Source organism: Elaeis guineensis, chromosome 1 (assembly GCF_000442705.2).
Source record: "Elaeis guineensis isolate ETL-2024a chromosome 1, EG11, whole genome shotgun sequence".
Taxonomy (NCBI): domain Eukaryota; kingdom Viridiplantae; phylum Streptophyta; class Magnoliopsida; order Arecales; family Arecaceae; genus Elaeis; species Elaeis guineensis.
In genome coordinates, this window is record NC_025993.2 from 145,664,591 (window position 1) to 145,684,309 (window position 19,719).

Sequence of the window (19,719 nt, forward strand, 5' to 3'; positions counted from 1 at the left end):
GGAAGGCATACGTCTATCCTCTCGCGAAGCACATCCTACCTCAAGAAAAAAAGCTTCCTTGAAAAAGACTACTTTTTTCTAGGTGAACTCTAGAGAGGACCGGAATACCTCAACTACTCGTCGATTGGCTTTTGCATGCTTCTCATCAGCCTTTTGGCATCTCTTTTCTTTTCCCTGGAGATCTATTTCAGCCTTTCCTAGTGCCGCCTCAGTTCTTTTTTACATAGTTTCGATCTTTCTCTATGCTACCTCGACTGCTGCCTTCACTGCTTCGACCTCCCCCTTGGCCTCCTCGATCGCTCTCTTCACCGTCTCGATCACTATCTTCGCTGCTTCAGCCACTGCCCACATAGTTTCAATTTTTTTTAGCATCTTTTTAAGGTGCTTCACTTCGACCTCAGCCCCATTGGCTCTGACCTAACCACCTTTGCTAAGTTGCTGAACATCACAAGATAGTGGCCGACCTACAAAAATAATCAAATCAACTATCGAAGATGCAAGAAAAAGCAAAAGTAAAAGGAGAAGAAGATTGAAGAACTTATCCGAGTGAAAACGGCAATAGCATCTTTTTGGCGGGCATTTAGAGCCTGCTCCTCCAGCAGGGCGGTTTATATTAGAAGAAGAAAACTTTGAAGCTGCTCGTGATCCTCGTAAAGAATCCTATTGAAACCAAAAAAATATAAGCATGCTTGCCATCCACACCAAAATAGATGGAGTTTTCTGAAAAAATCTGCTAGTGGAGTAGTAGGAGGTTACTTCAAATCTTTCCAGGGTCTCAGGCAAGTGGATCCATTATGGTCCCGTAGGGTGGAGCTAAAGGGAACGATCGCAATGGCCTTCAACCCCTGACTGGGGAGAGGGGTAGACTCTAGGCTACTCCCCTCGGCGCAGGGAGATGGCTTTGGGACTTGAGGGACAAGGCCCAAGGTTAAGGCTGACGGACAAACTGCTGGTGCTTAAACTTGTGTCAGAGAAGCCTGAGCCACTACCACAGGCAACTAAACATCCTCCCTAATGGGTTGCTTCACCACGACAGTTGGAGCTAGCCACAATTTCTTTAGCCTGGCCACACTAGCCACCCTAAAGCGTGAACCATGGGTCTTCCTCTTCCTCAGGCCCAGCTTTTTCATTGCCTCGATCTCCTCTAGCCTCATTTCTATGTCGAAGCAGAACAAGTTAAAAAGAGAAAAGATGAGATAAAGAAAGAAGAAAAAATATGGATCGGTCAATTCTACCCTTACCTCAGGGATTAGCTTGCTGAGGTGACGTTGAAGAGAGTCTGCTTTGACAACAGTTTAGCAATGATGGAATTTTGCTATTGCGCAATGCTTTGGAGCACCGCTTAGCTCGAAAGCTCAGAGGTCGGCCCCAATTAGCAAAGCCCCAATCCCCTATGGCTAAGCAAGAGACGTCAAGAAAGTGCTTCTTCCAGCCATGGACTGAAGAAAAGGCACCTCGGATCAGGGCACAAACTCCCTTTTGGGGGAACATACCACCAATCATCGGATGGATGCTTTTTATAAGTGTAGAAAGATCGGAATAGATGGATAAACGGATAGACCTTCGCTAAGAAGCAAGCAGCCAAAAAGTTGATTATAAAGCACCATGAGTTTGGGATTACCGAACCCAAGGCCATATTGGAAGATAGAAAAAAATTGACTATGAGAGAAGGGAAGGGGAGCCTAAGACCCGTCTGAAATGACTCCTTATATAAAGCGAGCCAACCTGAAGGGAGATTACAGATTTTATCAGATAGACCTAGGAGCTTTAAATCAAATACGGGAGGGATATCGAATTGGGCCCTGATTAGGCTAAGGTCATCTAAGTCTAGGGTCGAGCGATACTTTTCGGGTATGAAGCTCTTATTCTCGGGCTCAAAGATAAGACCTTCTGAGTCGCCTCCTAAAGGAGAACCAGAGAGCTCTCACATCACTAACTCTTTTCCTAGTCTATCCATCTCAACAGATAATGCTAAATCTGAAAAAAAGAGAACGAAGAAAAGGAGCACAAGGGAGAAGAGGAGTAAACGAACGTAGAGGAAAGGAATGATAGATGGAAGAATGGCTGGAGAAAAATCCTAAGAAACCAACCTACCAGTAAAACTTCAAATTTCCTCAAAAGAACGCAACCATCTTAAGGAACAAAAAAAACTTAGAGGAAGCAATAAAGAAAAGAAAAAGGAGAAGATAACACCCTTATTTATAGAGGTCATGGGCGGTCCTTGATCCTGCATCAATTCGACTTAGGCCGCTGGATGCCTGCTGCATGGCAAAATTGAAAAAATCGAAATGATTCTCCCAGATGGTGCATTTATGAGCATGTCTCTAAAGACATGCATGTGCTTCGAGTCCAACCAAGCTTTTAATATCCACTAGCTGACACCTTTTTGTCTGATGTCTCTTCACAAACCCTACCAACTCCTTGACATGATGGTTTGAAAGCTACAGATACGTTATTCTGACTGAAAAATGAAGGCTTGATACATATCTTCGGAGGCTGCATAATGATTTGTACTCCCTATGCCTAATCTTAGCTCAGACTAGGGAGTAGGGGGCATATGTTATAGATATAAGTTCAGTGCCCAATCTGAAGACATGAGCAAACTCCGATCACAATTGACCCCTTGCCTTAGCCATCGGGTCATGCGTCAGCCGCCAACCCTCACATCGACTACCAAGCATTACGTGGGTTTCTGACTCTTCGCTAGCATCTTTGTCGATGGGCCGTCGATCCATATTCAAGCTACCGACCCTTAACCTCGGCCACTGACTCAGGCTTGAGGCATGACCCCCCCTCCCAACGCCAGCCTTGGCTTGGGTATCTACTATAGATTCGTTGTTCTAGAGTATATAGCAGGCCATCGATATGCACTCCTTCCACTCCTTACTTCGATCGCCGTACCTAACGATGTCGGTGGGAAGCCTCTATAAGGCCCTATCAAATTAAGCTATTAAAGGGAGCAGCTAGCTCCGACGTCCACAGAAAGTCCCTGTACAATCCCGTCAAATCGAGCTACTAAGAAAAGTAGCTAGCCATCCGTAGGAAGCTCCTATACAACTCTGTCAAATTGAGTCATTGAAGGAAGCGGCTAGCCACGACGTCCGTAAGAAGCCCCCATATGATCTTATCGAAACAAGCTATTAAGAAAGATGGCTAACGATGTATAGGAAAGGGTCACGTCCTGGGCATTTAATATGCGGCTGTCAGAGAGGGTTGCTTGCCACATGTGACTTCATCCTGCTCTAGCACCTCCGATCGGAGTCAAAAATATGCAGCAACACTTACAAACCAAACGGTCCAGCCATGGATGGATCATAGGCTCATGCAAGATAAGCCGAACACCCTATTTATATCCATCCTCGCATGATGTTGAATGGTTCAGAAAGCATCTACCACGATTCTTGCACGCGCGACCGCATGCACGGCACCAGCTAAGCAAATGCCAAATTGCCAATCCCTGCTCATGTAAATCTCCACAAGGTTAGCGGCATTTCTCCATCACTCCGCAAAACCCTCGTATATATGAAACCATCCCCACCGCACCCCAGGGCTTCCCGCCCGCTTTCGCGATCCCTAAATACTCACTTCAACGGCGAGCTGAGCCGGACTCAAAAAGATGGACCAAGCGAACCGGCGGCCATGGATCATCGACCCGGAATTGGACGGCCTGGACCTTGACCCAGAGGACCTCCAGCCGTCCATCCCCCTCAAAAAAGTCCCCGCCGGCGACGTCTTCGAGGCGGCGCGCGCCGGTGACGTCGACCGCCTCCGCTATCTCCTGGAGACCGGCGTCAACGTCAACGCCCGGGACCAGTGGGACTCCGTTGCCCTCTACTACGCCTGCCTCGCCGGCCACGTCGAGGCCGCCCGCATGCTCCTTGAGGCTGGCGCCATCTGCTCCGAGCGCACCTTCGACGGCGATCGCTGCCACTACGCAGCCCTCAACCTTCGCGTGCGGCGCCTCCTCAAGGTCTTCGAGGCCCGCCCGCCGCCGCTCGGACCGCTGCCCGCCGCCCTCCGCGACACCTTCCTCGGCTGCCCTGCCAATCGCCGCGCCTATCTCGAGCAGTGTGATGACGCTGCCGCCGCGTGGGCAACAGGTCAGGTTGCATGATTCCCCTAGAAAGCTTTGATTTTTCATTCAATTTTTTTCCTGACTACCTGGCCGGCAGGTATAAATTGGTTAATTGGCTTTTTTTTTCCGACGTCATTAGTGCCTATTGAAGCTTGCAAGAAGGCAGGTATTCAAGGGAATGCAGGTCTTTTAGAAAGATAGTTTTGTTCCATATATTATATTGCTGTCGTTTACTTTACCAGCTTAGCACTTACATTGGCCTACTGTCTCAATTGTGTTATCGCCGTAAAATGCTATATAGAAAACAATGTGTTAAATTTACAGAAAGAATGTGAGTGACTGATTAGAATAAAGTAGGAGGGGATTTTGGAACTCTTCTTCTGGATGATCATTGCCACCCGTTGGTTTTAATTTTAATTACTCTGAGAAAGGAGAGGCAAAAGGGGAAGAGAATAAAGCACAGAGTGAACTGAATCTACTTGACCCTAAAGAGTGAAAAAGGAGATGGAGGAAGAGGGTTTACTGGATGGAGTGAAGGAAGATGAGTGTAGGGCATGCAATCCCCTAATAAACAAACCAAACACTGTAGTGCTTATCACATCAAGATGGAGTTTGCAATACAAGACATCTCAAGGGAAAGCTCCAATCAGTACATAGGGAATTTTACAACCTAAGTTCCCAATAGTCAGCCTTACATCAGTACACCTTGATTTTTCAAACATCCTTGGCTAATGCAAATTGGTATTTGGGGGGAGCTGCATGTAAGAGAGAATGGAGAAAGGGATAGGAAAACAATCTATTCTTAATCCATCATTTACTTCGTAGTAAGTACTATTGTGATGATCTTGAATGCCCCTTTTAAAAGGCTGATTTGCATGCAATAAATTGTATTTGCCCTTCTTCAGCATCGTGTAATGGAAAGTTTTCATTAAAATGGAATCTTTCCTAAGATAAAGGATGCTAGATGCCTCAATTTATCCTCAATATATCGATGCCTTTGTGAAAGTTGATAGAAGAACAAAGGATAATAATCCTAATCAAGGGCCTTTTCTCCTTTAAATCAAACCCAGAGTCAGAGTGCCTAGTAGTATTTTTACCAAACTTGTTTTGATTAGTGTAGCCTAGTCAACATTTATATTTTTTTGAACTTAAGCCCTTGATATTACCCTAAAAATCTCCCACTATCCATGTATAAAAGGTTCAAAAGTAATTCAGATACCCAATTTAAGCAAACAGTCATATGTGTGCATTTTATAAGAGTAACCTCACTTGAGGTAGAATCATCGAAGAGGTCGAAACTCAAGTTTTTCTTTTTAATTAACTTGTCAGTGTCACCTAATCTCATTAGGTGAGAACTTTTAAATAATACTCAATCCTTGGAGACCTTTTTGATGGTGTATAATCAAGATGATGCCAACCCCATACAAATTGGCACCAAATCCATGGTAAAGGTAACTCTAGGTAGGAGGAGAGCCATTGAGATTTGAGATCTACGATGCCAGCGACTGAGTAAGGAATGTATGTGCTTGGTCATGAGAGCTTATACAACTAGGCTGGAAGAAGGTGACGCTTTATATGGGACATGATATTAAATTTAGAGGTAGACATTGCATGCAAAAGAACAAAATAGTAAGGAACTGAAAGGGCACAGTAGAGTATCTTGAAACTTCTCTATAATATGGTATATAACCTAGTGAAGACCCTTTGTAGGTGGTTGATTCTAAATAAGGTCAACAGGTGGGCACCTTTTCTTAATTTACACTCCTAAATTGTTTAGGCTCAAGTTTGTTTGAGGATTTGTAAAGGTGTGGCTTTATAATGATGTTTCCAGTTTCATTTTTAAACAGCTCAAGAAGTTCGATGGTTGAACAATTAGGACTTCTGAAACATAGTGAGCTTGTAATAGGATCTATCAAATAAAATAAAGGTTGATTTAAAGCTAGAAATCTTAGTTTGATTTTATCCTGTAATTTACTGGATCAACCAGTCATTCAAATTCAGATCTATTAGTGGTTCAATAGCCAACCTGACAAGGTAGGGTGTGGGAAGAGGACTTGGGCACGAGGTGTTTGTGGGTGCCCATGGCACATGAAGTTGAGGGGGTGATCGTGGGAGGAGGTTGGTGGATGGAGAAAAGAATAGGGAGGGATATAAAGAGAGAGAAGGGCCTTTATTATTGGTGGTAGTGGGTGGTTAGCTGTTGGTGGTGAGTGATTATCCACTATTGGATATTTGCTGCTCCTTAGTGCAACAGATGGAAATGAGAGATGTGGCTGGGAAAGCCAAAGACGGAGATCTTGACAGGTTCTAGATTTGGTGGGGAGGATTGTGTCCCTGATGCCCCCACTCCTCGTTTACTTTTGAAATCTTTAAAGAGGATACAAATCTAATGGAGGACCCTCCATATTAATTTAGACTTTATACAAATATAACAATATCTAAGAATTCAGTTGGGTCATTATTGGACCAGACCCTAACCCAAGTACGGTTCATTTTAGTATTGGGTAATCATATTTGAATATTGTTGATTTTTTTTAAAAAATGTAGGTTACTATGTCAAAATTGTTTACCAGATTCACTCAATGGGATCGGTTGAGCTAGAATCTAATCCATTGATAGGCCTGTTGCATAGGATGAACCAAATTTTTGGAGATATGTAAAATTTGCATTTAGATATACTTCTAAGCCATCAGTAGTTAATTATGTGTTGTCCATTATCAATTCTTGATAAAAAGAAATAATGGTACAATGATAAAATATATGTAAAGAGATGTATAGCTAGATTAGGCACCATATGTTTTTTAAAATAATCATAAACTTACTCAGCTCGAGTCTTATGATGGTGCTGTGCTTCCTTTATTAATTCCCCTTTTAATGTTTAGAAGTGTAGGACTCGGTTGCGCTCCTCTTCACTCCTCTTCTAAGGGTGGTTGCTAGATATAGTATTCGATCTGCCCATAGGATTGCGCCTGTATGAATGGATAGCTCGTGATCACCACCTGATGCCTTTATGGTTGCTAACACACCTGATCACTTCCACAGGACATATTTGATGTGGGTTCAACCTCTCTAGGATAAAGATATACCTGGCTTAGGGGTTTCAAAGTGCCTAGGAAAGAAAGGTTAAGGGGAATTAGACTAATTTGGATGTAGTGAATATATCTAAACTAAAAACTGGAAAGGAAATAATTGAAATAATACTAACCTAGGGATTTGGCAGAGAAAGGAGGTATTGGAACATCTCAGCTTGCCTCTAAATTCCCATAAAAAGAAACTAAAGAGTCTGGGCTAATGTGGTTATGCCTCATATGCAAAAAATAAAAAATAAAAAAAGAGATGAGAGATTGAAGGACTTCCCCGGGACATGCAAACTGATGTTGAGCCTTCTCATGAGTGACCTTCAAATCTTCAGCACCCTTCAGGACTGTTGAAAAAGCTATGTCCCTTAAGGCAAGGTAACCTTAGTCCACCTAAGTTTGTTTTTGCAAAGGCTTAGAGATCCAAAGTGGCACTTTTCCAAGAGATTTCTCTCTTCTCTATTTTTTTCATCTTTGGCTTTGGGGCTTGGGAGGTTTTTTTAGGGCTCTCAAGAATAATGTTTTAAAACCTGGACTGAATGGGCTGGTTGAACCAGTTGAAAGTCAACCGGCCAGGTATGTGATATGAGTAGACCTATAAACTTAGCTTACATGAAAATCTATTTTAACTTTGGAAAATCTGAGAAGGTGCTGGTTAAATTGATGATTTGTTTGAACTGGAATGAGTTCATGAGAATTGGCCAGTTTTTAAATAGTTTGTGTGATTTGGTTTTGATGGGGAATAGAAAAAGTGGATTGATGGAATTTGAAGCCTTGAAGTATTTTCTTCACATCGCGATCTCTTTTCCTTCTTCCTTTTTCTCCATTGGATAGTGGGGGTGCATGGTTGGCAAGCAATGGACAACCGATGACCAAGGTGTCTCTCTCTCACTCTCTCTCACCCCCCATAACCAGCCTAACCCTCCCTCTTTCCAATTTATGCCTCTTTCCACTCTTAGCATCTGGAGCTGGTGAATGATCTTAGCCCCCAAGCTCCTTTACCTCCCCTGTCCATTGTCTCGAGGGCCAAGGGAGTAGGCTTACACATAAGCCATGCTCTTCCTTTAATTTAATATTTATTTTGTATCCTTCAGATTTTATTTAATTCTTGGAGAGTAAAGCAATTTTCATTCACCAAAAACCTTGGATAGATGCTTAAAGCAAGGGCAACAAGTGTTGCTGCTAGCTACAGATGATAAACTAGATGACCATAGTGCCAATTATGATTTTTTTATGATCTTTCCCCTTTTTGGTCCTAGAGACACCCTTTGTTCCAAATTGGTTCCGTGTATTGGTGCGTGTCACCCTGTACTGGGCATGCTTTACTGACTAATATTGGACCGGGACTCGGTATGGGGATCGGTATACCAAACTAGCCCTCACACTAGGCATACCGACATTGTACCTATGTGTTACTGATGCGGGGTCCAATATCGAGATAATGATCCTAGGTTCCAAACCTTGCTATTGATCAACATTGACCTTGCAGAAAAAACTGGCACATGCAGCTTTTAGCAAATATTTTACTTGTCAACCCCATCTTCTGGTTTATCTTTGTTTTGCTTTTGCTAAGGCTCTGATTGGCTTTCCAAAGATACTAGCATCTCTTTTATAGTGGAGTCATTAGGATCAACTTTAAGGAGCAAATTAAGGATGGATGAATAAATGATATTTATAATTAATTCATTATTATATTGTGCATATATTATGCTTAATCAGTGTTGTGCATTATTTGTAATGCCATATTATTATAGAGATCAGAGAGTAGTAAAAGTTGTTAGAAAATGTTGATATTTTTTTTCGTAATTTTGTGTTGATAATTTTCATATATTTTATATATAAAATACTATAGTTAATATATTTATTTCATCATTATCATAACACTGTTTGATTCTGATTGAGCTGATGGCTGCACCAGTGACCCATGACCTAGCCTCCTTTTCGGTTCAACGAATGGTCCGCATTTTAGAATATTGCTCACAAGAGATCTAGTATAGGTGCATTCCATGTGGGACTATAGAAAAGTAGCAAAAATCTCATGAAAACTCATCAAAATCAACTAGAAATCAACTCAAGGGAGTTTGAGCTCAATTATACTTTGAATCCCTTCCAATGATGTCCACCATCATACACCAACCGACATAAAGGATAAACCATTGATTAATTATTGACTTTGGGGAGTTTCACCATCAATACCTACTAATAACATGTGGTTCACCATCAATATGGTATTGATTTGGTCTAGTCCTTTCCCTTACATAATCGATGGTTGTAATGCATGTGACGGGCTATACGACATTGCTAGGCCCTAATTCTTGGGATGTAGAATCTTGGGGTGTCATTATTGGTGACACTTTGGTCTTTGGATGTCAAAAGTCAGGTGTCTACAAGGGCTAAAGTTCATATTATCATTTCTTGTTTGTGGGGCCCTAAACCTTCCAAGAGTAGTCTAAACTGATATCATATGACCATAAAGGATATCTAGAACATCAAGAAGTGAAAATTTGACAACTGCAAAGAGAAAAAAAATTGGATTGTGAATATATTGTTGTGTCATTCCATATCCTGAAATTCAATTGTCATATGATCCATGATTCAGATCAAAGAAGGTTGAACCGGTACTGGAGATGGTATCGATCGCCGATCAGTATGGTACGATACCAGTTCGGTACCATACCGACACTCGAAATAGCCTGATGTGCCGGTTTGTGATTTTTTTTTTAATTTTTTTTTTATTTTTTTTTATTTTTTTTAAGATATCTAATCAATTTTTCATTATTCTTGAATGATTTTAAACCCAAACTGATACTTCTTGATGTTATTTGATATTTGTATCACTTCGGTACATCCGCAATTAAGCATGTGATGCAAATTTAAATCTAAGATAATGTTATATCGGAGAAAAATAATCTTATAAGGATAGATATTATTGAATCATAAAATACTCAAATTAATTAAAAAAATATATAAATAAATAATCAATACATATCGAGATTTAGAATCTCATTGAGCATTGATATCGTTTATAAATATCTAGATCATTTATATAATCCGGTGGAACATCGGTCCATCTCTCTAACCATACAACACTGTAGTCTTTTATGCTTATCCCATAAGGTGCGCTTGTTGGATCGTAATTTGTCACAGATCTCTTACTGAAGCTCTGACTCTGAGAGGTGTCCTTAAACTGATAGTACGATTGTAGAGGGGTTCATCCGAATATGTCGGTAGCAAAATTCGATCCATAAGAAACTTCGGATTGCATAGGATAGTAGTGATTAGAAAATGATGTCTTGGATGCACCATATCCATATTCATATGGATTATAAGCTGTCCGTGATTTTGGATAAGAGGATTCAAAATATGATGAAGAACTTGATATGTCCATGCATCCAACTCCACATACGAAGTCATCTACAACTGCATGATATCTTGAATGATCTCGAATCTCTCGTTTGTATGAAATCGTATCCTCACGGGCTTTACCAGCTTGTGCATCATGGTCCCTATCCTATATGACATGTGTAAACTATAACTCACCAGTGAATTGAATACCATCTTATGGCTGCATCTCATAAATAATGGTCTCCTGTCCTTCACTTCCTTCATGACTATCAGATCCATGACCATCAAAAGAACTACCATCACTACTCTGTCTAGTCTTCGAATCTGGGTGAACTGGGTCAACTGATTGCTCCACCCTCTCTATCGGGGCTACAGTTGTCTTTTCTTTTTCTGTCTCTGCATTGAGAAGCTGCTTGCTCTCTTGTCATACCTCACGAGAATGTCTGCTGTAGTTGATCAGCTGGAAGTCTGCGTGAAATATTACTGGTTGCTTATTGCTCAACATCCATTCTAACCTCATTAGCTACGAAACTAGCTGGTCGTATAGGCGATCCTGGCTCATCAAGCTTCAGCTTTTGCTGCTAATCACAATCCATCCGATCATCGGATCTTCCTCATCATTAATAAAGTCATTCGCAGTCGGATCCGAGTACTTCAACTCAACTTTCTTTTGAATGCATTTTAGTCTCGCTATTAGATTATAGTGAATATATACAAGATCGTTGAGATATTTTTGTGTCAGACGATTTCTCTGCTTGTTGTGGATAAGGACGAAGGTCGATCAATTGCGCTCACAGCCACTTGAGGAGATCATTTGGAAAGAGATCCAGATGGCAAGTCACTTTAGAGTAGGAGTGCCAATCCGAAATTGACTCACCATTCAGCTACAAAAGATTAAGATTGAATAAAATTAAAAATAAAATTATATCATATTAGATTTATTAGTAACTATATAATATTAAATAAGAGTTATCATTTATATATAATCTACCTAGATTTAATTTTTTTTTTTTATTGCGATTGCCACATCTGTTCCAAAGCTATTGGTGCACTCAAATATTTTTATCTATAAAAAATATATTTGTTATAATGTGTTACTAGTTGAAGATACGATTAAGTTAACAAAAATCACACAACCTAACTTCTTGTATGCATATAGGTAGATTTCTAGATTGGACTCCATCTTGTATATCACATTTGGGACGTCAGAAGCTCGTCATCCATGCTTGTCCCAGGTACCATGTATTGAAATTTCGGGTTCAGATAGTAAGCTACAAATAAATTTCAGAATTTATTAAGCATATTTGTATAAATATAAGAGTAATCAAATTTTTAAGCGTTCTTGATTTGTTGCTTATCTACTAGATACAAGTCCTTATCCATCTGATAGTCCCATCGATGCTCAATGATTTGGATATACTCATGGGCATGTTTCTGATCGACTGACCTCATCTGATCATTGGTCCTTTCCATGTGATACAAGAAGCCCATCTGAGGGTATCTTTCACTATCTATGGCCCAAAGCATCTCATATAAAGACTTGATAGCCTTCATTATTTTCGTAGCCCATTACCAAAATGTCAGTTTTATCACTAAGTTCTCCATATTGCTCTCTTCAGTGCCTGCACTGGTATATCTATTTTCTTGCCACTCGAGACTAGCAAACATCTGACGTAGATATCTTTTCTTGTCAATAAGACTATCAAATGCTATATAATTCATAGCAAACCGCACGACATCTGGTCTTAATATGTCTCCCCCTGTATATCACCTTATCAATAATAGGACCTATGTGTAATTGTGAATAAATCTAGTAATCGTCTGCTCTGAGTCGACTATTTTCTGCACCCTCTTAAGCTTTCCAATGTGCATCAACATTGGATTGATACAATGTGCAACACATGGGCTCTAGAATATATGTGATTGTTACTGCATCAGAATTTCTCTTGTAACCCTATACTATGGTCCATTGTCGGTGATGACCTGCACAACATTTTGCTCTCTGACCTGATCGATCATCTCTTTCATCAATCTGAGGATATATGTGGCATTATGCACCTAATTTGAAGCATCAATGGAATTCTAAAAAAATATTCTTCCATCACAATATGTCAAAAAGTTGATGATGTTTCGTCTGATGGGATCAGTCCAACCATCATACATCACCGTAAGTCCATACATCGGTCATTTATTTTGATATGATGCAATCCATTTCTGTAGTTCTTCCTTATTGTTGTCAAGAAGCTCGCCATAGATATTCTTAGATCTTGAAGGATCTACACCTGGACCGATAGTCTGTGTAGATGCAATAGCATAATGATAATATGTGTTGTTTACCGCATGCGCTGGGATGTAACTGAAGTGAAATCGGGATGCAATAGCTCGCCACATATTCTTCTTGCCATTTTTGAACATATTATCAATCCTCCGTTGCTTGGAATCTCTGCTGGAAAAGGCGTGTGGATCTAAGTCATATATAGTGGCTCTAGCTGGAATTTTTTTAGAGGAATTCTTTCTGCTATCAAAAGCTCCCAACATAGAAGTAATAGAGCTTGTGCCTCTACCGATGGATTTTCTAACTGAGAAGATCCTCCTAAACTCTGACTCTCCTGCAGTGCTTATAAAGCCCAATTCCGACTCATAAACTAATGGTCCAAATTGAGTCCTATGCTTGGCCAACTCCTCGAGCTACCACTGATTTTTCAAGCTTACATCATTGGCATCTTGAATTTGTCCCTCATCATTTGGGGTGGATGTTTCTTTTGATTTTCTAGAGTAATAGAAAGATGATTGTGCGGTTTGACGGTCTATCTTCATCTTCTTCTTCGAAGTCTTCTCATTCATTGCTTTGAAATTAGCGAAGTGAATCTTCATTAGTTGACAAATCTATTTTGGAGCTTTTGGTATATAGCTACATCGGGATAAACACCAGCGAAATGTTGCTTCAACCTAGTTGTTTCTCATCTTTTGAATTCTGTGTTGTACTAACTGCATCTCCAATGGTGTTGATCCGGCTATCTGAGAGCATCTGCCCGTGGTCCTAACCAATGTCATGCTCCGACTCCTTTCTTGATGGATCCATTTCTGAAGGTTGAACAAACATAAGAGTTCAATAATTATGAAAAAATAATAAAATTTGATTCTCTTAATTTTTATTTTTTGAATTAATTTTATATTTTAAATATTTTTAAATTAAAAATATTATAAAATTCAAGAATAATGAAAAATTAATTTGGCCTTAGATCCATGTAGAATCCTATCACGGATGCTACATATATTTTTTCAAGGTAGTGGGCATGCATGAAATACTATTTATTTTTTAATTTTATTCAAATTAAGGCTCAAGCCACATGCATATGATGCATCAAAATTTTGATAAATAGATACTAAATTTATGTCAAAAGTATCTTGCAAGCTCCTAAACAATATTTTGATTTAACAGTTAATTTTTGAATTTTATTATTAATAATTTTTTATTTAAAAAATAATTTTAATTTAAAAATTATATACTTAACAAAAATAATGATTTTAGTGTCATTGTGTAAATTATCGATACATCTACAGCATATAATGAAATCATACCAAAATCAAAAATTTTAGCATGATTTTTCTTTGTTTTTTCAATTTTCATGGATTTTAAAGTCTCAAAAAAAAAGAGAGGAAGAGGAGAAATAGAAGTAGGAGATAAGCTCACGTACCTCTATTTGATGAGTTCTTCTCATTTTGCTTATTGTTTTTATTATGAAAATGGGATGAAACCGAAGGAAGAGAAGTCTTTGACTTCCCTTCTTCTCAAAAACCTCCTTTTAAAACCCCCCACTGCCAAACACTGTAGACGCAATAACCAAAAAACAAAACAAAACAAAACAAAATAAAACAAAACAGGGCCGAACCAACCCGATTTGGACCAGTTCGGGCCCGGTTCCAGATTTTAGGGCCGAACTGACCTGATTCCATGCCGGTTCGGCTCGATACGGCTCAAATTGGGCGGTTCGGTCTATTTTGGCAAACACTGATTCAGATCTTATGATGCATATCATGTGCATGCATTCAATTGAATTTGTGCAATTAAAATAAAGAACCCTAGTACTTCAAAGAGTCAAATTGGTCATTTATAACATGGACCTAAATGTCTTACATAGAATGTACATTGGAGGAAACTTAGCGGCAGCATTATCTAAGGTGAAAATTAGGGAACAAATTGAGTGAGAGGTTGTGCTTATGGCCATTTGTCGATTAATGACAGGACGGTAGTCCATCATGATTGAGATTGTGCCTTTGTAGTGCTCTATAGGCCACTGCGCCAACATAAGACATGGAGATAATGCTGTTGCTGCACTACAAAGGCGACTGCGCCAACATAAGACATGGAGATAATGCTGTTGCTCCATGTGCATGGGTTGGTTGGTCATGCATATGGCCCTCTGTCTTTTTGTCCCCTCCCCCTCCATGTTTTTGAGTACTGTATTTGCGTACAAGGCTCTTTCAGTCTCCATGTTTTCATAACTCAGGTTTGATAACCGTTGAGGAATTACTGCAGAATATCTCTATTTATTTTCTAATGTATTGGCATCTTTATATGCAAAATTAAATTGCAGCCTAAATAACTTCTGTGAATTTTTCTTGCAGGTGTTTTTACATATTAGTATAGTTTCTACATGGATTATCTGCTATCACATGTCCTTGATACATGAGGCATTTGATATTTTTGGGTTAAATTTTGACTAGAATAGATCATAGATAGGTGTTTCTTGAACTGATGACATCAATTTTTTGCTATCTGCTCTACGACCAATATCACCATCTTCAGATCTATGATAAGCTGTTTTTCATCTAAAAATGATATAAGCATATTTCTATTTGTATGGCCAAAGGAGATGTTTGAGAATACAATACTTTACTGTCTAATGTCATTACTTACAGAATTTAAACACATTACTGAACAGGTTACTCTTTGTTAAATGATGGATCCATTTCGACTCCATTTCCCCCGGACATCACCTTCTATGTGGATGGAAGACCTATTGAAGCTCATCGAGTTATATTAAGTGCCCGGTCACCCTTTTTTAAGAAGAAATTCGAGACAGATTGGAGGGACCGCAAGGAAGTGAGGTTTTCTAGCCAAAAATTGTCTTATCGTGCATTATATAGCCTTATCCATTTCTTCTACTCCGATAGACTTGAGGTTGCGGTGGATGACATGGAAGATCTTGTACGTACATGCAAAGCCTGCAAGTGTGAGGAATTGCAGAAAGTCCTTCAGAAAGAATTGATTCACCAAAAATATGCAGACTATAAAGCACTAAAGGAGGTGGATAATTCTCAGAAAAGGTTCATTTTACAGGGCTTGTCCCTACCAGAGCAGGATAGGCTTCCTTTTGCCTTGCATCGCATTCTAGAAATTTCTCTTGCTAACTCCAGTGGGAAAAGCATGAGTGTTGATGATACACATGACTCACAAATGAGCCAGTCTAATGATGATCTTGCTGATGTTTGTATAAAAGTTGATGAAAGGATTTTCCGTTGCCACCAAGTGATGCTGGCCTCAAGATCGGAGTATTTTAGGGCAAGGTTATCTCGAATGACAGGATTTCTTGAAGGGAATGATGGACTGCCTAGTTTCTCACTTCCCTTTCTAGAAGAGCATGACTTAAGTACAGAAGCATTTGAGAAAATGATAGAATATATGTAAGATGCAAGTCTATTTCTGAAGTTTTAGTTTCTACAATGTGTCCTACTTGTTTCTGACATGTCTGATTAAACTCAGGTACACAGATCGCTTGAAGGATATGGACCCTGATCAGGCTGAAGAAATGTTTGATGCTTCTTCAAGATACCTGTTATTTCCTCTTAAACGCGCTGTAGCTGATTCTCTGCTACCGCATCTGGAGCTGGTCTCACCTGCTGAACTCTGCCACTGGCTGATATTATCAGACATGTAAGGGGTTATATGTCTCCTTTCTGTTAATCATGGTCTTAGCTGTTGCAAATTTAGGTTATGTTTCCATTTTTCTTTATGATCACCTATTTCCATTGTTCATGCTTATGTATCTGTGGATACTACATATCTATGATGAATAAAATATGCACGCAAGTCCTATTTATGATACAGTTCATAGTCCATTATTATGCAAAGGTTGCTGCTCCAATGTAAACTTATAAGCTTTTTTCTTTAAATTTAGAAGTCAATAATTCAGCTCAAGTATAATGCGATGTAGGTAGATTCAACTAATTTTAATTCCATTCCTTTTCCATTGCTTGAATCATGTGCCAGACATCCTTGTTTGGCAGATATTCTATCCTCTATGCTATTGTTCCTGAGTGACACTAAGGGCCTGTTTGGATAAATGGGCTGAACATCCCATTGGATTCATGGATTAGGCCAATGAAATCAGTTAGATAATAGGCTTACGAGCTGAGCTAGGCCTATATTTATTCCCATTCAGGATTTGTTTTGGAGTGCGCTTGCCCGAATCTCATAGGAAGAAAAGCATAAATATTGGTAGTCAGGTCTTGTTTTCTTCCTATGAGATTTGGACCAGCCTACTCCAAAATCAATCATAGATAGTTATAGAAATAGATCTAGCCTGGACTGTAAGCCTATTATCTAACTGATATTACTGGCCCAATCCATGAATCCAATGGGATGCTCAGTTCATTCATTCAAACAGGCCCTTATGTTATTTATAAAAATCCTTAGTGTGGAAATCAGCTAGCATAAATATTGAAATGTCCCCAACAACAGCTGAAAATAGGAAATTGTAGGTCCTTACTCATTTCTGATCAGTACACATCGTGATTGATTAGTAAGTTTGAGAAAATGTGTCAGATGAGTTTCATATTATGAAACCATGTGCTTTATTATCCGATAGCTTTTTAATTATCATTTTTGTACATTGTGTCTCTATATGTCTCACCAAACAGAATACTAGCCTCCAATTTTTTTTTTGTATAACCAATTAAAATGGACAGTAGTGTATTGCATTCATCCACTAAAATTGTGCTTATTTAGTTTTTTAAATTGTTTTTATAGAAAACATTACTTGAATATTTTGAGGCCTCAAGTATGTTGCCTGCCCGATATTTTCGCTGTTGTCCACAGTGCTAGTTTTAACCAAAAGTCTTTGTATGAAAAAATCACTTCACCAGTACTGAGTTATCACTGTCAGATAATGTTTGTGCAATACTGTAACCCATGACATCACATATTCCTCAAACACTATCATAATGGCCATGCAGAAATCTTTGCTTGCGGCTTCATTAGAATGATTGTCACAAAGTGCGTGGTTTTGCTCAAGTAGGTTGATGAAATAATGCAGGTATGGTGTTTTAAAGATAAGGGAATATTGTTTGGATGTTATTGCTTGTAATTTCGAGACATTTGCCGATACACGAGAGTTCCGGGCCATGCTCTTGACACTCCCGCCACCGTCTGGACATGACTCATTGAGGACAACCCTTCCTAGTGCCCCAGGGTCTGTAGGCAACACTGATCAGGGCAATCTTCTAGATGACTTGAGAGAGAAATGGTTAGAAGCTGAAGCTGCAGAGCTCGACAAGAGAGATGAGAGTGCGGCTTTGTTTGACAAGCGGCTTGAGATGCTTATGCTTGTAGCAGAACAAGAAGCCAATGAAGTTCATGGTGATTCCATCCAAAGCAAGCACTGTGATCAGGTGTCCACAATGTTGTAAGTTGTGCCCATTTTTTTATTTATATTGTAGTGAAGGGGTCTAGTGCAGAATAATTGTTTTTCCCATCTTTCATTTTGCTTCTTGTTACTATATGAATGAAAATGAATTACAGAGAGGATACAAGGCATGTTCTTTTCCAAATCTTTTCAATGAAAAGGAAAAAAGAAAAACTGATATTTTTGGTTCACCTGATCTTTTTGATGCTTTTGTTTTGTTTTAAGATCCCATTGAAGAAACAATTAAGCTTCAACATGGTTGCTTCATCATGTGTAATTGCTTAGGCCGCCAGCCATTCTTATAGTGTTTTCAAAATGGTATTATTCAAATCTCTAATGTTATTTGCACTATCAACAATCATCTTTAATAGATTCTGGCATCACTATTTATGCCTCTCTTTATGCAATAACAACAAGCAGGACCGATCTTTTCAAAAGGAATGATGTGAAAGTTCCTAGGTTGGATAACGACTTGCTTCAAAATAAACATCCCACAAGCTGGCTTCGTCATGAATGGTTGTTTAAAAATGTCAGCTGCTCTGTGACCGTTGGGAAGAAATAATGTGGTGCCATGGGCACCCACCATATCTGGATTCTCTGCAGCTTGTGACTGAACTGAAGGTACTCAAGTTCTGCTATCACTACCGTTCATGTATCACATAATGACCCATGATTGTATGATTCCATGCAATGTGCTATCATTATCTTGTGCAAGTCCTCGCAATTCCGGGCTGTCTCATGATACTCCAATGGCTATGATTACTGGATCTCTACAGTTCAAAACCCAGCATGATAAGATCTGAACTTGTACTTCTAATTAAGCATGATTTTCCACCAGATGTGAATGTGATTCGTTCATGAAAGAAAATGTGAGCTGGACTTTCAGCCTGAATCATAAGAATCAGGCTGAAACTTGATTTCTGCCCACTGAAAAACAAATACACAGGACAGCTAAATTTTCTTTTGGTAAATATGCTTTGCTGGCCTTTGGATGAGCACCTGTCTACAGTCATTTGGTGACATACCAAAAATGTTCCTAAACTTTGAGCTCAAAATGCTCTGTTTTGCCTCGTGGCCCATGCTGTTGAAGGCTATGAATCGACAAAAATCTAGGATTAAGGTCAAGGCCATGAAACACTGTATGGATCTATACACATTAATATTGATCATACCATACTGATATACGGTATAGAAGGTGTACTGATATGGGCATACTGAATGTCAGTATGCCCAACCAGTTCTACGTCGAATGCATAGACATAGTCATAGATTGGTACTGGTATAGAATCCGATGCCGAGATGGTATATTTTGATCAAGGCCACCCGACCATCTAGAGATGAATTCCAACACCTTAATCATCAGTCTCAAGATCAGTGTGATACTGCAGCGCATTCATCTGCATTCTGAAGTGAAACCTTGGCTATTTGATTGAGAGAGATTAGCATAAGATCATCATGAAGCATCAGGGGGACGTTAGCAGTACAACTGTGCAAATTTAAGAAACAGAAGAATGAGAAACTCTCAGATATTTGA

At 39.4% G+C, this 19,719-nt stretch overlaps 1 protein-coding gene across 2 annotated transcripts; it reads left to right on the forward strand.

The window, feature by feature from the left end:
- Positions 1–3,325: 3,325 nt before the first annotated feature.
- On the forward strand, positions 3,326–19,156 carry LOC105038954 (BTB/POZ domain-containing protein At2g04740). Of its 2 annotated transcripts, XM_010914893.4 has the most exons (6): positions 3,332–4,100; positions 15,444–16,185; positions 16,265–16,435; positions 17,817–18,185; positions 18,411–18,503; positions 18,606–19,156. In XM_010914893.4, the coding sequence occupies exons 1-5, from the start codon at positions 3,617–3,619 to the stop codon at positions 18,418–18,420; spliced, it is 1,776 nt and encodes a 591-aa protein (XP_010913195.1). In that variant the 5' UTR covers positions 3,332–3,616; the 3' UTR covers positions 18,421–18,503; positions 18,606–19,156. The 2 variants fall into 2 exon arrangements, with proteins under 2 accessions (XP_010913197.1, XP_010913195.1); XM_010914895.4 differs by lacking the exons at positions 18,411–18,503; positions 18,606–19,156 and having other exon boundaries at positions 3,326–4,100; positions 17,737–17,959.
- Positions 19,157–19,719: the final 563 nt, after the last annotated feature.